General features: G+C 47.6%; 1 protein-coding gene across 4 annotated transcripts in view; it reads right to left on the minus strand.

Annotated features, from left to right (window-relative positions):
* Positions 1-20650, minus strand: part of CNTN3 (contactin 3) — an 88471-nt gene that overhangs the window by 40966 nt on the left and 26855 nt on the right. For 3 of the 4 annotated variants that reach the window (XM_084902039.1, XM_084902038.1, XM_084902037.1), the window contains exons 2-4: positions 19921-20052; positions 17560-17686; positions 6859-7034 (exon numbers count right to left, since the gene is read on the minus strand). In XM_084902039.1, coding sequence (XP_084758165.1) covers positions 6859-7034; positions 17560-17686; positions 19921-19975 — 358 coding nt within the window. In that variant the 5' untranslated portion in view covers positions 19976-20052. Of the gene's footprint in view, positions 1-6858; positions 7035-8077; positions 8120-17559; positions 17687-19920; positions 20053-20650 lie in introns of those variants that run through there. The other variant, XM_084902040.1, reaches the window with a different exon arrangement.

Below are 20650 nucleotides of genomic sequence, written 5' to 3' on the forward strand. Positions count from 1 at the left end.
GCCCTGCGTGCCTTAAAGAGCCTTGGGAGCGGGTACTCAGTATAAACGTCTAAGGCACAAACACACAGACAAGTTAGAAAGCGAGCAGGGCACCGTGCTGCTGCAGGGGGCAGGGCGGAGGGAGCATGCAAACATATCATGGTTAGAATGAACACGGCGACTGCCCGAATGGGTTCTTACCCTTCGGGCCTCTGCTTGTGGAAAGTGCCATTAACCCTGAGGCTGGAGGGAGAATGGCGCCCACGGTCCCGTGTTTGGGGCACCTGCCACCAAGATGGGCTGGGCTTCCCCCTCTCAGAACACATCTCCTGGCAGTACGTGTTAACTTGACTTTGAAAATATGTTTTGATTGATTTCAGAGAAGAAGGGAGAAGGAGAGAGATAGAGGAACCACAATGATGAGAGAGAATCATGGATTGGCTGCCTCCTGCATGCTCGCAACCCAGGCATGTGCTCTGACTGGGAATCAAACTGTGACTTCCTGGTTCATAGGTCAATGCTCCACCATGGAAGCACACCGGCTGGGTGTAACTTGACTTTTTAAACAGGAAGATCTCTCCATTCCTGTCCCGGTGAGAGTAAGATGAACCTCATCATTCCTCCTGGTTGATGTTCACACAAACACCCATTTCATGCTGTGGCTACTGCCATACGGGAGACAGATGGACACAGACTTCTAACCAACACCACGGAGGAACCTCAGAACCACGAGACACTGGGTACACCTCAGGGCACCCGTTAGAGGGGCCCGATGTTGGACGTGGCCTGAGAAAGGAGAGACGGTGACGCTGTGAACTAGGAGGCAGCCAATCAATGATTCTCTCTCATCATTGATGTTCACCTCTCGCTCTCCCTTCCTCTCTGAAATGCATATGTATATGTACATAAATGTTCCCATACTTTCATCGGGGCTTGCCCTAACTGGTATTAATTTCCTTCTGTAAGCCAATGCAAGTCTTTTCAGCAGCCATTGGGTGTAAACCGTAAATATCGATGAATCCTATAGTAAAATTATCATCGAGTCTTTGTGGTTTCTTCCTGTGCCTGCTCGGGGTCACTCTTTTGCCACTCACCTCGCCACAGGAAGGACAGAGTAAGAGGAAAGGGTGGAACATCCAATTAATTAGGTTCCGATGAGGCTCTGAGTCTTAAGTAAATCACACCGCTGCAGCAGAGTTTACCTCTGAATTATTTATGTACTCTCCTAGAGCCCTAATCTCTTTAATCATCTTTGCTCAATTAAGAAGAACACCAGCCATCATTTTTAATAAGAGAAGAATAAAAACCACGTTGGTGTATGACAATCCGATAGGGAGCGAGTTTCCAGTGAAGATCCCAAGCCCCGCCCCTGAGGATTCTGATTGGGCAGAAGGGGTGGGGTGGGGTAAGCTGAGGGCCACCCACACTGAAATTTCAGACACTGGGGGCATCTACCTGATAGTCAGAAAACACTCCGACCTCCTTTGTCGTTCATGAAAATGTAAGTCTGGGTGAACTGAAGTTATTTCCATTCTGGCATTTACCGAAACTTGGCAGGAATCGCCTCCTCCAAACATCCAGGGGCCCAGCTGACCGGTCCCTGACTCAGGGAGCCCCAAATAGTGACCCAGGACCCTTACCTTCAAAGAGCAGGTTTGGCACAGTGTCATCAAGCAAGAGACGAGCATGAAAATGATGGCTCCCCAGGCAATGGAATGGCACGTTTCTCTAAAGAGCACAGAGAAGTGCATCTCTTAATCTATAGATGTAAAAGGTTAGTCTGCAAAGTGTCCCCTTGGGAGTTCAACCAGGAGACCAGGAGTTCAATCACTGATAGAATGTGTGCTGATCACCAGGGTGTGGTGTGGAATGAAGGAAGACCCTGGCTGGCAGCTGGAAGGCCCCAATGGGCCCTCATCACCAGCCAGGCCTGGGGATCCTACCTGAGCACAAATTCCGTGCACCGGGCCTTCAGTTTTACAAAATGGGTTATAATCATAAGTTGTCATGTAATCATTTCATAGCAAGAGGGGCAACTCTGCTGTGCCTGTGGCTTCACCTGGAGCCCTGAGCAACACCCCCTGAGCTGTCTTCATTTCCTCTGGCTGAGGGTTTACCATGTTGCGTTTATGCTGAAATAGCAAGTCGCTAAGAGGTTGCACCTGAGGAAAAGGAAATCCATCTCCACGCACTTTATCTATAAAGCGAATAAAATTATTCTGATGACCAACAAACACCAAGCTTAAAAAAGTACTTCCACAGATAGGCTACACTCTGTGCATGGTGGAGCTTACGTTAATATTCATTTTCACGTTAGAATAGCATATGTAATAAAGTTCTGAGATAAAGAGAAATGCTACCGTAGCTGGTGGATAATTTTATTATTAAGACCCGATGTTTTATGGACACCTGTGATAAAGGAGACTGTATGACTGAGCTCGGTGGGGAAACACAATGAAATCACCATTGGGTGGGAGGGAGAAAGCTGTTAAAAAGTGCTTTGATTGCTTGCAAAAGCTTAATGTACTCCAAAGGGGTAACGGTTTTCGGAAAATCACTGCCCTCTTGGACCGACGTGAGGGTCAGGCGCCCACCTATGGCGACACCTCTGAGGTGCAGGTAACTGGTCCCGGTCTGTGGTCACACTTTCCACCGAGTCCACGCCTAAGGCTGGCCACTCCGCTCTCTGGGACTCTGTGTTCTCACCGGTGAGACGGGAATAACAGGACGCTATTGTTTACCTCAACCGGGCCACACGTGTACCCTCCCAGAAACCGCCCCCACCAAGCCCACTTCCGATGTTAGCATTGCTGTGGTCCAGGGGCTGGGGCTGTTCCTTACGGTGTGCCACATGCACACTCACTATTCACCATGAGACATCCTTTGTGTAGCGTTTATAACAGAAGTCTGACAGAACACAACCTCATTCTGTTTCTAGGGCCGTGACCTGTTTAAGAACACACTCTGCATGGAAGCATAGAGAATACACAACAAACTGATGAAGAGAATCAAAGCAATTAACGAAGTTGAAGCGGGAGAATCCTCTAGAATAGAGTCGGGCACCGAGAGAGAGTCCCACTGACTTATATTCGGGTCATAAACATCATTCTGGCTTTCTCACCATTGTTAAAAGAGACACCTGGCTGGATAAATAATTGTGTCCAGAAAGCGTGTGTTTTTAATTCTGCAGGTGGAGCGCAGCCGTGTCTGATACCGAGATCCAAACGGGGGTCCCTCAGGTTCCCATAGAGGCTCTGTGGGTGCAGGCAGCGCCTCCCCCTGCCGGGCGCGGGGAGGGGTGTGCTTCCTGCTGGCTCCCAGCAGCTCCTCTGGGCGGGCTGAGGAGCTCACTCCGGGTCGGCCATATAACTTAGCCTCCTCATCGAGACAATGTGAACAAGAAAACAGGCAGCAACTAGCAGGGAAAGCAGGTGTAAGCAAAGTGTCCCAGACACAGCGGGACGGATGGTCCCCTGCGCTGAATCCATCTAAAAATATTATTCTGCAGAGACTGAGGGAGGGAGGGAGCAGCTGCTAATTTGGTGAGCTCCAGGGACACAGCACTCTGCTGGGGTAATGTATTCCTTCTCTTTTTCTTTTTTTTTTCTATATTATTTTTATTGATTTCAGATAGGAAGGGAGAGGGAGAAAGAGAGGGAGAGGGAGAGAGAAAAACATCAATGAGAGAGAATCATTGATTGGCTGCCTCCTGCATGCTCCCCACTAGGGATCGAGCCTGCAACCTGGGCATGTGCCCTGATCCGGAATCAATCTGTGACCTCCGGGTTCATAGGCCAAAGCTCAACCAGTCTACCTTCTCCATTTCTAATCAGCAGTGGCAATAGTGACATGCCAGAGCCATCGATGAGGCCAGGAGCTCACGTGTCCTGCATGCTCAGGGCTCATGGGCAGGAAGTTGGTAGACTCTGTCTGAGGCCGCCCCACCCCACCAGCTGCTTTAGCCCGGCCTCGGAGCTAAGAATGGTTTAGCTGGAAACAATCAAAAGAAGAATACTGCTCTCATGTCACAGGAAAATTACCCAAAACAGAATGTCCAGGAAGGGGGAGAGGGAGGGAGAGGGGAAGAAGGAGGGGAGAAGGAGGAAATGAGGGAGCATGGGGAGAGCAGGGCAGTCACAGAGCGAAGAAGGGCGGCAGGGAGCGTGGAGGGAGGGAGAAGAGGAGCCGCTCTGTTGGATTTACTGGGAATTTCTGCTGAGGATGTTGGGGCCTCTTCAGATAAGAGGACACCATCAGAACATGGTGTTAGGAAAAGCGTGATGACAATATTAGCAACAACCACATTCACAGTCAAGAAAGACAGACGATAATGAAGCTCTCGGGTGCACTGAGAAACAGGCTTATTTTGAGGGGAAAACCCAGAATGTGCCAATTCCGTGTCCAATCATCAACGCCTAGCCCAGGGGGAGTCTGAGGTCCCCGAGGAGTTGCTGTCATGGAGGAAAAGTCAGTTCAAGGTCACGGGTGGAGAGGGGCTTTCCATGAACAAGCTGTGTGCTGGATAACCTGGAGCTGAAGATCGCAAATCTCCAGAAAATTTAGGAAATCTTTTCAGCCAATGCAATTAAAATAAATTTAATCATCTGAAAGGCAGTTATTCTAAAACTTTTGAAGTTGATCACCAAGAAGTCATAATTAAGCCCTGGCCGGTATGGCCCAGTTGGTTGAACATCAACCTATGAACCAGGAGATCACAGTTCCATTCCTCATCAGGCCACAGGCCTGGGTGGCTGGTTCAAGCCCCAGTAGGGGACGTGCAGAAGGCAGCCAATCCATATTTTTCACTCTCACTTGGATGTTTCCCTGGCTTTCGCCCTTCCTCTCTCTAAAGATCAATAAAAATATTTTTTAAAGGATTCATAGTCAAGATACTAGGACTAAAGAAGTGTGAGGGAAATGGCCTGTCTGTCGGCTTTCGGTCATTCTCTGTCAGAGCTGCTGAGCGGAGAGCCGGGAGCGGAGTGGGCGAGGGACAGCCGGCACAGTTTGCAGGTGCGAGCAAGAGCAGGGACTAGTGTTCGCCGCAGGAAATTTCCATTGGTTACTTTAACAAATCAAATAACTTAAGTGATGATATATTCTATTTCATAAAACACTGTCCTTGGAGATTTTGAAATTAATGTCCTGCAGTATAATTTACACCAGGCAGAATTTTTTTTAAAGAAGACGTACTCTGCCCCAGAGTAGCACATTCTTTGCTGTATCCCCGAAGGACTCAGGCAGGCAGTTCACAGAAGAAAAAAAAAATAAAACGAGGGATGCTTTAGCGCATCTCTCGCAAATCCAATCATCCTGAAACCGACAAACAAGAGGCCCCTCCATCAAAGGCAGAAGCAGGGGAGACGGGCGGAGAAGGATGGGCCTCCCAGAGCTATTTTTTTATTTTATTTGTGAGAACGTGTCTGCAAGGCGAACAGAAATAAGGAGGAGGGCGGCGAGAGGGAGAACTCATCTCACGGAAGAGACCATGACTGTGAAGAGCACAGGATCTCAGGCACGATGGTACAGACATCTCCCAGCATTTGCAAACCAGAATCCCGGCGGCATAAGGGATGTGCATTCAGCCAGGGCTCAATTAAAGAGGTGCTGGCGTGGAAGGAGAGATTGCGGGGTGTTTTTAGAGAGCTCCCCAGAGCGGGAGAACACAGCGGTCCCCTGTGGGACCCAACCCTCCCCATCACACACACTCGCACACACACACACACACACACACACACATACATACACACTCACACACACACATATATAAACACACACACACTCACACACACACACACTCACACACACACACACACAAACACACACAGACACACACTCACACAAACACACACATATATACACACATACACACTCACATACACACACTCACACACGCACACAAACACACACACACACACACATATACACACATACACACTCACACACACACTCACACAAACACACATACACACACAAACACACACATACACACACATTCACACACACAAACACACATACACACTCACACGCACATACACACAAACACACACATATATATACACACACACACTCACACACACACTCACACAAACACACACATCCATATACACTCACACACATAAACACACAAACACACACACATACACACACATTCACACACACAAACACACACATATACACACATACACACTCACACGCACACATACATATACACTCACACACACATAAACACACAAACACACACACATATATACACACTCACACACTCACACACACACACACACACACTGCGCCGCCTCTGAACTGAGGGCTGAGTGCAGTCCCCGCCATGCACCGGCCTCTGGTTTATCTTTAAACACCGCCCAGAGCTGCCCACCTCCTGGGCGAGGTCTCGCTCACGGGGACCCCGCAGGGTTCTGCCGCAGACTCCGCTGTCCGGCCTCGGGAGAAGGGGTGCAGCCATGAAGAAGCAGGTCCCCAGGGGCCAGCGGTGGGGAGTCACACAGAACAGGGAGAGGAGGACCAAGCCAGACCTTCCCGGGGCTTAGAGAATCACCACGGGGCTATCCAGAGGCCTCCCGTCTGCTCCCAGGACACCGCCGGGCACACAGGGAGCCGGTGGAGCTGCCCCATAAGCTGTTAAAGAGCGCCGTGTGACCTGTCCTCCATCCTGACGCCCACGCCCCTGCTCTCCGCTAGCCGTGTCAGCACCCGAGGGGTCTGTAAGGGCTGTAAAAACTGTCTTCCTCTCTGTACACACACGCGCGCACGCGGCCAGCCCCAGGCAGGCTGCCACGGACTAGAGGAAGCCTTGGGGCCGCACCGATCAGCCACGGGCTGCCAGATGCTGGGCTTGCCGGGCTGCGGCCCGGCACTTACAGGCAAACTGCAGCTTCGCTTCTCTGCTGACGATGGTTCCGAGCGCGTTCGTGGCGAAACACTGGTAACTCCCTGCGTCCCGATCCCGGCGGGGGTTCACAACCACCAGGTCGCCTCGGTCCAGCGCGTAACGGGACTCCACGCCCAGGTCAATGTCGCTTCCGTTCAGCTGCCATCTGGAGAAAAGGCAAGGATTTTTCCCTCTTAGAATATACATAGAGCCCAAGAGGACACTGAATATATACGTCAAATCAGCCTTATGAAGTCCACTCCAACGCCACCTCTCCTATAAACCATATGGTTGCACTGATTCCTAACTGCCACTCGTACACGCCGAGGTCTTCAACAGCAACCACAGGCCGGCGGAGATGGAAACCCGGGCAGCATGGCATCTGGAAGTCAGAGACTCCCCGGGATTTCCTGAAAAGTGAGAAGATACGTGGCGTGCTCGCCCAGGAAATCAGGCTGGGCCTGGGCCGGCCGCGGGAGGTAGAACGTCGAGGTAATTGCCTCGCACGCAGCCGGCGATCACACGCTGGCCAGGAGCGGGGAAGGGCACATTTCTGTGATTTATCCGGACCGACTGGGCACATTTAATCCACTAATTGGGTAAATGCTCTGCTATCCATTTCCATCTGGCTGGGTAAACACCTGTCCCCGAGGCGCACACTGTTCTTCTAAGCCATCACGGTGCTATGTGCTGGAGAGTACTCGGTGGTAAAAATCCCCAAATGTCACCTCGGGGGGGTCGGACCAGAACAGGCACGGGCCCCAGGGCCATATTTACCAACAGGAAGCCAGAGGGAAAAAGGGGAAGAGAAAGAGGCTGGTGTTAAACGAGGGTTTGCAACAGGAACACCAGGAGTTTTACACAGTGAGTAGATCTGACACATCGAGGTAGATGTCACCTTCAGGTTGTTTTTTAAAAATATATATTTTTTATTGATTTCAGAGAAGAAGGGAGAAGGAGAGAAAGATAGAAACATCATTGATAAGAGAGAATCAGTGGTCAGCTGCCTCCTGCACACCCCCTACTGGGGACCTAACCCATAACCTGGGCATGCGCCTTGACTGGGAATGGAACCATGAGCTTCCCGGTTCATAGGTCTATGCTCAACCACTGGGCCACATCAACGGGGCTATTTTATTTCTTCATCACCAGTTATCTCCTCTATGCCCTCTTCCACCTCAACCCAACTCAACAGTTCCCCACAATCACCACAATGTTGTCCAGGTCCATGAATTATCTTTTCTTTTCTCTCTCTTTTATTTTTTCCTTTTTGCTCAATTCCTCATCCCCATCACAGCTGTCAGCCTGCTGTCTACGAGTCTGCCTCTGTTTTGCTTGGCAGTTCAGTTTGTTCCTGAGATTCCACATATGTGTGAAGTCATGATAGTCATCTTTCTCTGACTGGCTTTACACACTTAGCCTAATGCTCTCCAGGTCCATCCATGCTATTGCAAAGGGTAAAGGTTATTCCTTTTTATAGCAGAGGGGTACTCCATTGTGTGAATGTGCCCTATGGTTACTCCAGCATTATTTACAACAGCCAAGATTTGGAAGCAGCTAATTTCCCATCAGTAGGTGAGTGGATAAAAAGTATTTCACCTTTAAAAACGTACCCATGTCCCACCATCCTCAGGATGCATCCACCGTGTAAACGGAGCCATCTCTGTTCCCAAAGATTTAATTCTAGCAATAAAGCCACACGAGTCCATAGTCTATAAATTTCAGCACACTAAAATAAGGATTTCCATTATGATATTCTCTTTATGAGGATTTTGAGGAAAAGGGTGACATAGCGCCCTTTCCCTAGATGAGAATTTCAATAAAGCAGCTCAGTGAGTCGGTAACTGTCCCGTGTGTATTAATTGGCCAGAACAGGAGTGATTCCCATTTTAATTCCAGCCCGAGTTCTTTAATCATGTCATGGACCATCTAAACTTGTCTCATTAATATATAGAATATTTAACCTGGACATACTATGCACTATAAAAACATTTAAAAAGATGAAATTCAAACTTTATCCCAAGTGGATAATATTCCAGAAGTTAAATGGAATATTATACCACTGCGAAAATGTGAGAAATTTCATTCACACGAAAAAGTCTCACAGACTATGGTTAATAAAAATGAAAATTGAAATATGCATACTGTTTATATAAAGTTTTAAAACACATCAAGTCATATTAGGGCTGTTTGAAACCCATTTTTATTGTACAAAAATGATACACCTCAACTTAAAGGTATTTTAAAGCTCTGATGGAGAGAAAGTAGAATGTATTTAAGGGCAAATGCTGGAAAATTTAGCATTTTTTGTTTTATTTCTTAAACTGAGCTATGGTTATAAAAAGGTTCATCATTATTCTTGATTATATGTCTACATCATATCCTATATTTGATGTAGTGTGCAATGAAACTTGAATGATGGAGACTAAAGGAAATGAATAAATTCATAAGTTTAGTCCCTAGTGCTTAAGAATGTATCATTTGCTCCCTTTTAAAATCAAGAATTTCTTAACTTGTCTTTCTTTATTCACATACAAGTCTCCTAGGTCTAAAGCAACATTTCTTCTGAGAGACCAAATTAAACGTAAGAGAAAAAACTCAGGCCCCAACTCTTTTCTTTTGAACTTGAAAAGAACAAAATCACAAAAAAGGAGAAGGAAGGGCTGCAAGCTCGTTTGCAGAAGAATCCGCTATATTTTTTCTCTGTTTATAACACAGTAACTCTCCCATGATCTTCCCAGGGCAAGTTCATACTTGCATGAACATTTTGGGCCATTTTCTTCTATTTTAACTTTAATTCTGTCCTTATAGTTTGGAAGTCAAACCATAAACATGTATTAACCCTCTCATCTTCTTCCTCCCCAAATCCTAGAACTACAGAAACTCAAAAAAGGAAATGAAACGAAGGAAAACTGTCCATCTACATTCTGTCCAAATACTCTGTATGCTTGATACACAGTGGTGGTCTGAGGACCAGCATCACCAGCATCACCACCACCACCATCACCTCCATCATCCTCAGCATTACCATCATCACTATCATTACCACCACCATCATCATCATCATTATTATATTCGTTACCATCGATACCATCATCACCATCACTACCATCATCACCACCATCATTATCAGCATGAGTGTCACCACTATTAGCATCATAATCATCAGCGTTGTCACCATCATCACCACCATCACCATCATCATCACTACCATCACCACCATCACCATCATCATCATTATTACCATCATCGCCATTGCTACCATAATCACCATCACCACCACCGCCACCACCACAGGCATCTGAGCGTCTGTTGAACATGCAGATCCTGGGCTCTATCTTATATCTACTGGGTCAGAGATGGCATCCTAAGAGGGATTCAAGGTGTTGACTGTTAAGCACACACAAGTTGGAGAAGATCTGGTCCACCTTATACCCAAGGAGCACCCATGGGCAGACTCTGGGAGAAACAAGTGGGTAAGAGCTCCTGCTCTTGACTTGGCCCAGTTCATGTTCAACAACTGTAATTACAAAGCCCTCCTCCCTCCCTCCCACCCCTTCCTGAGAAAAACACCGAGTTCCTGTATGTCAGGCAATTCCCTAGTTTCTGTGGATGTGGTGAGGTGGGTCCCTGCCTTCATGAAGCTTCATGTTGGTGGACTGTCTCCTGTTTCCTTCCCTGACCTCTGTTAGGCCCAGGCCCTGGCCACTCCTGCCAGGTCACAGCCTAATGAACCCAGCGGGGCTCCAGAAGCAAACGCTCCCTGCAGCTGTGTGACCATGCATAAATCACTCACCTTCCCTAGGCACAAGTTTTTACCATGTGGAATGAACAAACGCCATCTTTTCCATAGGATTGCTCTATAACTTCATTTACGTAGACAATGGATGCAAAGCTCGTAGCTCAACGAGCCTCTCGGCCAATGGGGTGGCGCCCTCACAGGCGGCCAGCCATCTTTCCACCTCATTTCTCTTTCTTCCCCTCCACCCCCCACCCCCCAAATACTTGTTGGTTATATGTTCCCTCCTTCACTCAAGGCTTCCGGCCCCTTCTCCCAGGTGGACGACTGTGTCTGCATGTATGGACTATCTGACATGCACCTGCCTGAGAAGCCAGCGGAACTGGACGAGAATCATGGTGGCTTCACCTTCAAAGAGTAGACCTGTGGGGACATCGCAAGGGGGCGGTGGGCTGCAGCGTAACCTGTGAGTGGTGTGCAGTGGGAAAACTGCGCTGAGCTCAAGTCAGGCGAGATGTAGCCAAGTTCACAGTTTTGAACGGAGTCTTCTCCTGACCAAGGATACCTGTGTTTTCGGTCCCCATGAAGTTCAGTTGGAATGGGGGGAAGAAAGGGAGTTTAGCTCCTGAGTTAGAAGGTCTGTGGCCAGCCCTGGCCCGTGTGGCTAAGAGGTTGGAGCATCAGAGCATGTACCCGAGGGCTGCAGGTTCAATTCCCAGTCAAGGGCATGCACCTGGGTTGCAGGTTCCATCCCTGACCCTGCCTGGGGTGCATGCAGAAGGCAACTGATCAACGTGTCTCTCTCTCATTGATGTTTCTCTCTCCCTCTCTCTCCCTTCCACTCTGTAAAAAAAAAAAAAAAAATGTCAATGGGAAAAGAAATAGGATGTTTGTGGCCAGACTCAGCATTTGAAAACTGACTTCCTGTGCTTCTCCGTTGAAAGAATAGGATACAGTGGCTCTGTGGAAAACTGTGAGATAAATAAGAGTTGAGAGAAGCTGTTCTTCCTTCCTCTGAACTAGCTGAAGAGAGTTAGGGGCCATAGAGTGTGGGGTGAATACTTTATCTCAGTGGTTGTCTCCGATTGAAAAGCCATCACCCCGAAGTTCTGACGAAGAACCAAAATGGAAAAGGTTGCTCCGTTTGCATAAATATTTCTTACTTCCATCGGCTCAGTCTTCTTTCCAAGGCCACGGTCCCTACGTCATCACACTACGAAAAAGGCAGCGATGGCGCCTTGAAGTGTGCGCCCACCACAGCAGAGGACGAGGCACTGCTTTCAGCTGCCTGCCCCCTCCCCACCCCGGAGCGGGGTGCCCCGGGGAGGCCTCGGGAACGCTGCTTCTCTCTCCACAAAGACTCACGATTACTGCCCACCCTCCCACACGAGTCCTCGTTAGTGGAGCTCATCCCCAGGTGACAGAAAATATCTTATTAAATATTGATTGTTTTCCCTCCTGCTGAAGGTATGCAAACTCAAAAGAGCTGTCTTTGTTTAAACTCTGAAATACGGAAGAAATCGCCGGGCCTGCGATTTATCCTGAGAAAACAGTTTTAGTTCCCTAATGCAGAACAGTCTCCTTTCAGTCCGATCCGTCCATGGTTCTGGCATTTTCATCTGCATGGGGAAAAGCCCAAGGCTTCCACACACACTCCTTCTTTCACAGAGTCTATGTCCGAAAATGTGCAAATCAGAAGGATTTTTTGCAGTCAATTGTCACCCACCCGTTCAGAGCTGATGAACTCAGACACACAGGAGTGGCGGTGACAGGTGAGTGGCACATTCCGGACTTCCATCTGGGAGCTTTTAGAGATGCTGTCATTTAGTTTTGCACACTCACAATCTTTGGAAAGCTGCAGGGTCTACGTCCTCAAGTCCTCAAGTTCATAAGGGACTCTGTCGTCTTGAATGAAATCTTTCTGAGATGTGGAGATTATTTAAAACTTCACAGATTCAACATTCCATTCCAAAAGGCGAAGGCAGGAATTTTCATTTTTTATTTTTTGGTTATTTCTCACCCTAGGAGATATAGATAGATAGATAGATAGATAGATAGATAGATAGATAGATTTTTAGGGAGAGTGGAAGAGAGAGGGAAAGACAGAGGGAAACATCCATGTGAGAGAAACACATCGATGGGTTGCCTCCTGCACCAGGGCCAGAGCCGGGGAGGAGCCTGCAACCAAGGTCTGTGCCCTTGACTAGAATTGAAGCCGGGACCCTTTGGTCTGCAGGCTGATGCCCTATCCACTGAGCAACACTGGCCAGGGCAGGAAGGTCACCCTTTGAGGTTGAAACTAACCAACCTGAAAATAAATGGAGTGCCTTCAGGGAGTCTGAAATAATCCCTGGTTATCATGCACCCGCAGCGGACGACATAAAGCTATCATCCCGGGGGACAGCCAAACGATCCCACAAAATCTGTCAGGAAAATGGAAATAAAGCCATATTCTAGAGAAAAAGAGATGTCACTTGGGCTTCAACATAAAATGATGCAAAAAAAAAAAAAAAAAAAGAACAAAAAATGTTCTAAAATCTTTAGGGGGCTGGGTAGGGTTTGGGAAAGCAGCCGACACTGAACACTTATTAAATCAACAGGCAAGACTTTATTGGGGGCTTGACGGGGAAAATGAGGATTTTAATCACAGAAGCAATTTGTGGCTTTAGATGCCGCTTCGTGTTAATAAGCAAAGGCATTTGTGCTCCAACGCGATGTTTGTTAATATGTTTACTGAAGTGATGAGAGTAATTGCAGCCTTTGAAAAGCGAAGAATGTCTGGATTTGCATATTCCATAATTTAGCCAAAAATAACTAGTTAGGCTTCCGCAGTAATTGCTGGAGATATAAATGAGTGTAACGGTGATGCTGTGTTTTAAAAATTGAGTTTTTGACCATGTTTTATGACACCGGTTCCTAGTTGTCCTGTGTTGATAAATGTAAACATACATTTTGAGCAATAAAGAGAGATTACAGCACCACTGGGATTAAAAACAAGAGTTCGGTTTCCATAGTTACGGCCCCGTTCCAATTGGTCAGTGACTGTCTCAGTGGATCCCAGGAGGCAGGGGAGGATGGAGGTTGGCTATTTCTATGTTTCCTGCGACCGGTTCAGGTAGCAGACCCCTTATTCTCCTCTTACGGAGGCCACACCTCCCGGGCCCCAGGCCTGAGCCTCAGAACGTCCCCTCGGGCCTGAGGGCGCCAGTGGTCAGCCGGTCACCCCTCCCGTCTCCACTCAGAAACTCCAGGAAAAGAACCCCCCGAGGAAGCCTTCCCTGACCGAGACCGGCCCAGTGCATTTCTCCCGGGCTGACTGCTGGCAGCATCGCTGTGTTTTCATTTCACATGTTCCTGACGTGACGGGAACCTTTCAGGGCCCAAACCGGGAGAGGCCCTTTTCTCCGGGAGAGGCCCTTTTCTCCTGCCGAGGCCAGTCGGGAGTCTCAGGCCGCCCCCTGCTCACCTCTGGGAGCCACCTCCGTCCCCTCATTGCAAAACAGAAGATGCCCCAAACTTAAGAGCATCCGGATTGCGGCCGACCTTGAGCCTGGCTCCTGACCTAACCCCAGACTCCCCGTTTTCTCCCTGCCCTTTCCCCCCAAATCTGGCTGCAGTGCCCTTGGGGACAGCACAGCGGCCCACCTCCAGCAGAGCCCAATGTTGAAAACAGCCCACGTGGCCACCTTCAGCATTCAGACTTGTTTTCTGCGGCCGAAAAGCAGACGCAAGCAGCAGGCCTCTATTAATTACATTCAAACTAGCTGGCAGTTAACTGGTTAAAGACTCACGCTCTGGTTTTTTCAATAAATATCGGTGTCCAAAGAAATAAGGACAATGACAGGCTATGTCTGGGTTTCTCAAGGCAGTACTTCCTGCTGTTTTCAAGCCTAATTAATCTACCCATTTCGAAATGCCCGAGGGACTAAGACCTGTATCTTGACAATTCTTCAGTTGACACATTTGTTGTCACAGGATTCAGAAGGCACATGCCAGGGAATGGAGCTTGACGGACAGCAGGGAAATAGCCCGCCCACGAGGCTGCACTCGAAAGAGTCTCTGAGTGCTCCCAGTCATGCCCAGAGGCCTCTGCCTCTTGGGGAGAAACACACGGAGGCGTGTTCAACAGGTCAGAATGTCCTAGAAAAATGCCGGGAAAATTATTACCAGGATCACGTCTGGCTCAGTTGATTCGTTCCTATTTTCCCAAGAGAGGACAATATGTACGAAGTCTGAAGAACGAATCCAGCTTGCAAAATGCTGGATTCCTGTCTCTTTCATCAGGTCTGACACCTTCCCCATTTCTATAGGAAGAGGAGGAGGCAGAGAGATGACGTCACCGCCTCTGCCAAGGCTGCCCAGGAGCCTGGCGTTGTGCTGCTGAAAGCACACAGTAGGTGCTCAATACTCCGGCTGGTGGATATCAGTGACCTTGCAAAGCTTCCAGATGCAAAAAATGCAAAGGCCCTAGCCGGTTTGGTTCAGTGGATAGAGCGTTGGCCTGAGGACCAAAGGGTCCTGGGTTTGATTCCGGTCAAGGGCATGTACCTTGGTTGCAGGGTCCTCCCTAGCCCAGGGCCCTGGTCAGGGCTCATGCAGGAGGCAACCAACCAATTGATGCGCTTCTCTCACATCAGTATTTCTCTCTGTCTTTTCCTCTCTCTTCCACTCTCTCTAAAAAAATCAATGGGGGGAAAAATCCTCAGGTGAGGATTAAAAAACAAACAAAACACGGCAAAGATCGCCTGGCCGGCATAGCTCAGTGGTTGAACGTTGACCTATAAGCCAGGAGGTCACGGTCCAATTCCCAGTCAGGGCACACGCCCGATTGCAGGCTCGATTTCCAGTGTTGGGCATGCACAAGGCAGCTAATCAAGGATTCTTTCTTATCACTGATGTTTCTAACCCTCTCTCCCTTTCCCTTCCTCTCTGAAATCAATAAAAATATATATTTTTTTAAAAAATACAAAGGTGGGTCTTCTGACCTCCTGCTGACCCAGTTGCCATTGACTGTTGGCATCAACTATTTACATGACTTAACTGAGTGGAAGCTCGGGGAGTGACACACAAATACTTTAAATTTGTGATCTGCAAACTGTGGCTCGAGAGCCACATGTGGCTCTTTGGCCCCTTGAGTGTGGCTCTTCCACAAGATACCACGCCTGGGCGAGTCTATTTTGAAGAAGTGGCATTAGAAGAAGTTTTAGTTTAAAAATTTGGCTCTCAAAATAAATTTTAATTGTTGTACTGCTGATATTTGGCTCTGTTGACTAATGAGTTTGCCGACCACTGCTCTAAACAGTCAGCCGTTATTGATACGGCCACAGTGGGCTCGCTCTGTGGGATCAGGAGAGCTGTGCCAAGCCAACTGATTCTGTAAACAGTTTGGAGACGAATGCTCTCAGCACTGAGAGAACGTTCCCTCCGAGCCTGGCACTGTCTCCCGGCCCCTCCCACGGGAGCAGTGCATGCTGTTCATACATGATTCATTTCTGCATGAAAGCGGGTCCCCTTAGTACCCCTAGAGGTCAACATGCTAATCCCAGGATGTTTAATACAGTAAATACCCAACCTATCCAAGGATCCACCATCGCCCCAAAATGTCCGCACGAATTTTTATCTTAAGGAGATCGAAGACAAGAGGGTTAGTCTTTCTCTCCGTATACCTTTCTGTGGTATTGGAAGTCATTTAGTGAACAGGTGTTATCTCTATAATCGGAAAAATATAGACTTTTACATGAAAAAAAATATAACTAATTAAGTGTGTTTTCCTCTTCAAGGGTAAGCAGACTGATCTTGGTAAGAATATATTTTATTCTGTATGTACTGAACCTTCAAACACGCCCCAGGAAAATGGTAAAGGAAGAAGGTCAGACACTGAAGGTTCTTTTTCTAAAACTAGGATTTTCAACGCCCTTTCTTATTTTTTTTAAAATTGAATGTAGCTGGGCGACACTGGCCAACATGAACACACAGGTGTCAGGTGTGGGAGTCTATGTTCTGTATTTTGCACCATGTGCCCACCACCCAGAGCCAATCGTCTCCTGTCACCTCATATGAGAGCCCCTTCTCCCCCTACCCCCTTCCCTCAGGCAACCACTCCACTGCTGTCTGTGTCTACAAGTCTCAGCCTTATAGCCCACGTGAGTGAAGTCACGTGGTTCTTTAGCTTTTCTGACTTATTTCACTTAGCATGATGCTCTCAAGGTCTGCCCATGGTGTTGCAAATGGTCGTATGTCCCCCTTTCTTGTGGCTGAGCAGATTCCATTGTGAACACGGACCACATCCTTAGACATGGGATTTCATCCCAGGACGCTGTTGGATGCCTGGTCCCAGCATGCACTTCATATGGCACGATGGGTCAGGAGGAAGCCGCTGGGCATGGGGTGGATTCTGCAGCTCTTCTCTTCACTCAGAAACAATCCCCTGCATGCCCTGCCTCAGACGGGCATGAGGCTCTGTGCGCTGGGCCCAGCACGGACACCTCAGGCCTGCTGAACCCCAGCTGCACCACAGCGGCATGTGTCTCTTCTGGGCGTGAACACGTGGCCTCCAAAAATTCAGTCCCACATCAATTCTTGTTTGTTTGTTTATCCTCACCCAAGGATAATTTTCCCATGGAATTTTTTAGAGAATGGAGGGAAGGGAGGAGTGCAGGGGAGGGAAGGAGAGAGGGAGGGAGGGAGGGAGGGAGGGAGGGAGAGAGAGAGAGAGAGAGAGAGAGAGAGAGAGAGAGACAGACAGACATTGATGTGACAGAGACACATCAATTGATTGCCTCTTGCACGCACCCCGACTGAGGCCAGGGATGGAGCCTGCCACCATGGTCCGTGTCCTTGACTGGGATTCACACCTGTGACCCTTCGGTCCGCAGGCCAATGCTCTAAGCACTGAGCCACACCGGCTGGGGCCACAACCTCCTTCACGTGCGTTTCCGACTCCGCGCCCTACCTGTAACGAGGGGCAGGGTTGCCTCTGGCTTCGCAGTTGAACGTGACTGTCTGGTCCGCAGCACCGACAGGGGCCATGCTGTCGCGGGGCTCGCTGACGAACACGGGGCCGTGGAAGAGCAGCTCCCCTGTGGGCGGGAGACAGTGAGGGCAGCCAGGGTGAGCAGAGGGTGGGAACGCTGAGCTCCAGCCACTCTCCCTGCTCCGGGCAGCCCCGCGCTGACCACGTAGGTGCCAGGGGTGGTGGACAAGCTACTGCCCACCGCCTGGTCTCAGAGCCAAAGGTGGATGCCAGTGCCCCGTGCCCTGCCCCAGGCTGGCCGGTCCCCACCACACAACACGGGCTCCCTGGCAGCGGGGTCTGGGGTCTGAGGGTTGCTCTATAAAGACCTTTACCAAAATATTTTTTAAATGGGGAAAAAACACATGGACACCCTGTACATAATGTATCATCTCACTCCAAGCCGCCCTTACCAACTCTTGTAGCTTTTTCAGCAACATACCCCAAGGATCAAGGTGGCCTTCCAATTTTCTAATAAACTCTTACTATTTTAGTAAAATGGATACTGGGTTTTCATACATTCATTCATAAACCTATACAAGATTTCCCCAAAAAATGCTGAGAGCAATTAATTCAATTTGCACGTCATAGAAAATTACAATTTAACCTCTTAAAGCTTCGAGGGACTGACCTTTCTCCTCAGGGACCCTCCCCTTCCTGAGAGTATCTCCCTGTTTCCCATTAGCTGGGGAGCTTCAAGCTTGTTCTCTAAAAGCTGAGTGGAGAATGCTATCAGCACTGAGGTCCCTTCACTCTCATCTTCCTCCTCCAACAGAACTCCAGTGGGAGACTTTGTCCATGGAGAATGTCATCCAAGAAGAACACTTTTTTGATACCTACATTGCATTTTCTCCAAAGATCAAGAATCTGGAAATAATTACTCCTTTTCCCCTAAGGGCTACATCCCTGGTCGGCAAACTCATCAGTCCGCAGAGCCAAACATCAACAGCACAAAGACTGACATTTCTTTGGGGAGCCACATTTTTTAAACTTAAACGTGTTCTAACGCCACTTCTTCAAACTAGACTCGCCCGGGCCATGGTGTTTTGTGGAAGAGCCACACTCAAGGGGCCAAAGAGCTGCATGTGGCTCGAGAACCGCAGTTTGCGGACCACGGGGCTAGTTGAATAGTTGTTTCAGGAACAAAACTGAGATGTCACGGGGGAAAATCTGTTTAGGAAGAAACCCTTTAACATAAAAGTTGGCAGTTTTTGTTTCATTTAAATATTTGAAGGATGTTTGAAGTTTGATATAAGGGCTTAAAAGTCTACTTCTGGTAACGTGTGTTTTACCGGCTGACATGTTTGGCCTCATTACACAGCGATGCCCTCATCTAGGCGGGAAACCGGGCAAGGCTGGGTCAGCTCCAGGAAATGGTGTTTATGGAGAAAACTGGTCTTCTCAGGAGATGGCTGCTGAAGATTTTAGTGGTGAGAGGCAATGACTTCCGTAACTTACTTTCAAAGGGTTTAGCTGATCAATCAATCAACAACAAAAAAATACATCCACCTATGTTCACAGATAGAGCAAACACCGTGAAATGGCCCAGCAGTTCAATCTAAATGATGTGTGTGTGGGTGTCCACCATCCTATTCTTTCAACTTGATAGGTGCTGGAGAATTTTCACAGTAAGAAGAAGAATGAAAATTTTGAAAAACCTATGTGTTATACATATATTAATTTTTAAAGTCTTCTCTTACGTATACATTCCTTCAGAAAACAAAACAAAACAAAACAAACAAAAGAAATACATCAAGTGATCTATAAGAGCTGTTTTTATACAGTAGATGTCTGGGAAAATTATTCCTTTTTCTTTCTGTTTTATTCTGAACTTCAGATTTCCCAAGTTAACAAATAAAGAGCCTATGTTTATTTCTGCTCCCTGAAATAATTTATCTAAAAGGAAAACTGTTGTTTTCAAGATGAGATATAAAAATACTGGCTTTCTTTAAAATTTATATTCACTCGTCACACTGGAGATTATAACTTTTAGCTCCTTTTAGAAAAAAAATATTCACGAACAAACGTCTGCAAATTCTGATTAACTGTTGCATTCGCCTGCTACAGGAGACTCATGACATAAGAAGGCATAAAACACTGAGCCAAAATCAGGGGCTGAAATGAGAATCTGACAGTCAGAAGAGAGTATTTGAATTGTCCTTCTGAAAACAAACAAACAAAACAAACCAAAACTGTTGTTCCTTGCTACTGGAGGAGTATTACTCCACAGCTTAAAAATTATTGACTATATGATTCCAGTATATTTCTAACCTCAACTTGGAAAAGACAGCTTAGTTTTACCTCCCAGGCAGCCAATGAATGACAGCAGGACCATCTGTTTCCATGACAACAGCATCTTTAATTGCCCACAGGGAGGAACTCTGGTCCAGTCTCTGATGAACAGGGTGCTTTATCTTCAGGTAAACCCTTAATCTGTAAAATACATGTACGAAGAAGTTAGGCTTGAAAAAAAACGAGTTGCCTTAAAAAATACATTTCCTCCTCCTCCTAAAACTCTATGCCACTCAAAACCCTCAAAGGAAATGCATCTTTTTTGGATGCCAAAGAGAAGATATATGAAACGTAGAGACATTAAAAAAAAAACAAAACACTCTATGTAACTGAGAGGCAGATGGAAGTGGCTTCATAAAATCAGAAGTGTTCAACACCGAAATATTAAATATTAATATGTCAAATATTAAAACATTGGCAAGATAATAATTACAGCAATTATAACCCTGGCATTCCAACTTTCCTCATTTTGTCCGACGATGACATGCTGGGAAGACTACGAGGGTCTCATGTACAGACACCTCAAGGCATTGGGCATCTTGGTCCCCGGTCCATGGCGAGGCACGGACCCCACTCCTGCCACCTCAGGATGAATGCCTGGCTAGCAGGAGTTCCAGAATCCTGCTCTCTGATTGGTCTGTGCCCATGAACTACATATCTTACCTAATAATAGATAAATATGTAAATTGACCATACCTCCACTACACCCATAGCCAACCAGAGTATGCAAATTAACCCA

Source organism: Pipistrellus hanaki, assembly GCF_964339955.1.
Source record: "Pipistrellus hanaki genome assembly, chromosome: 13".
NCBI lineage: Eukaryota > Metazoa > Chordata > Mammalia > Chiroptera > Vespertilionidae > Pipistrellus > Pipistrellus hanaki.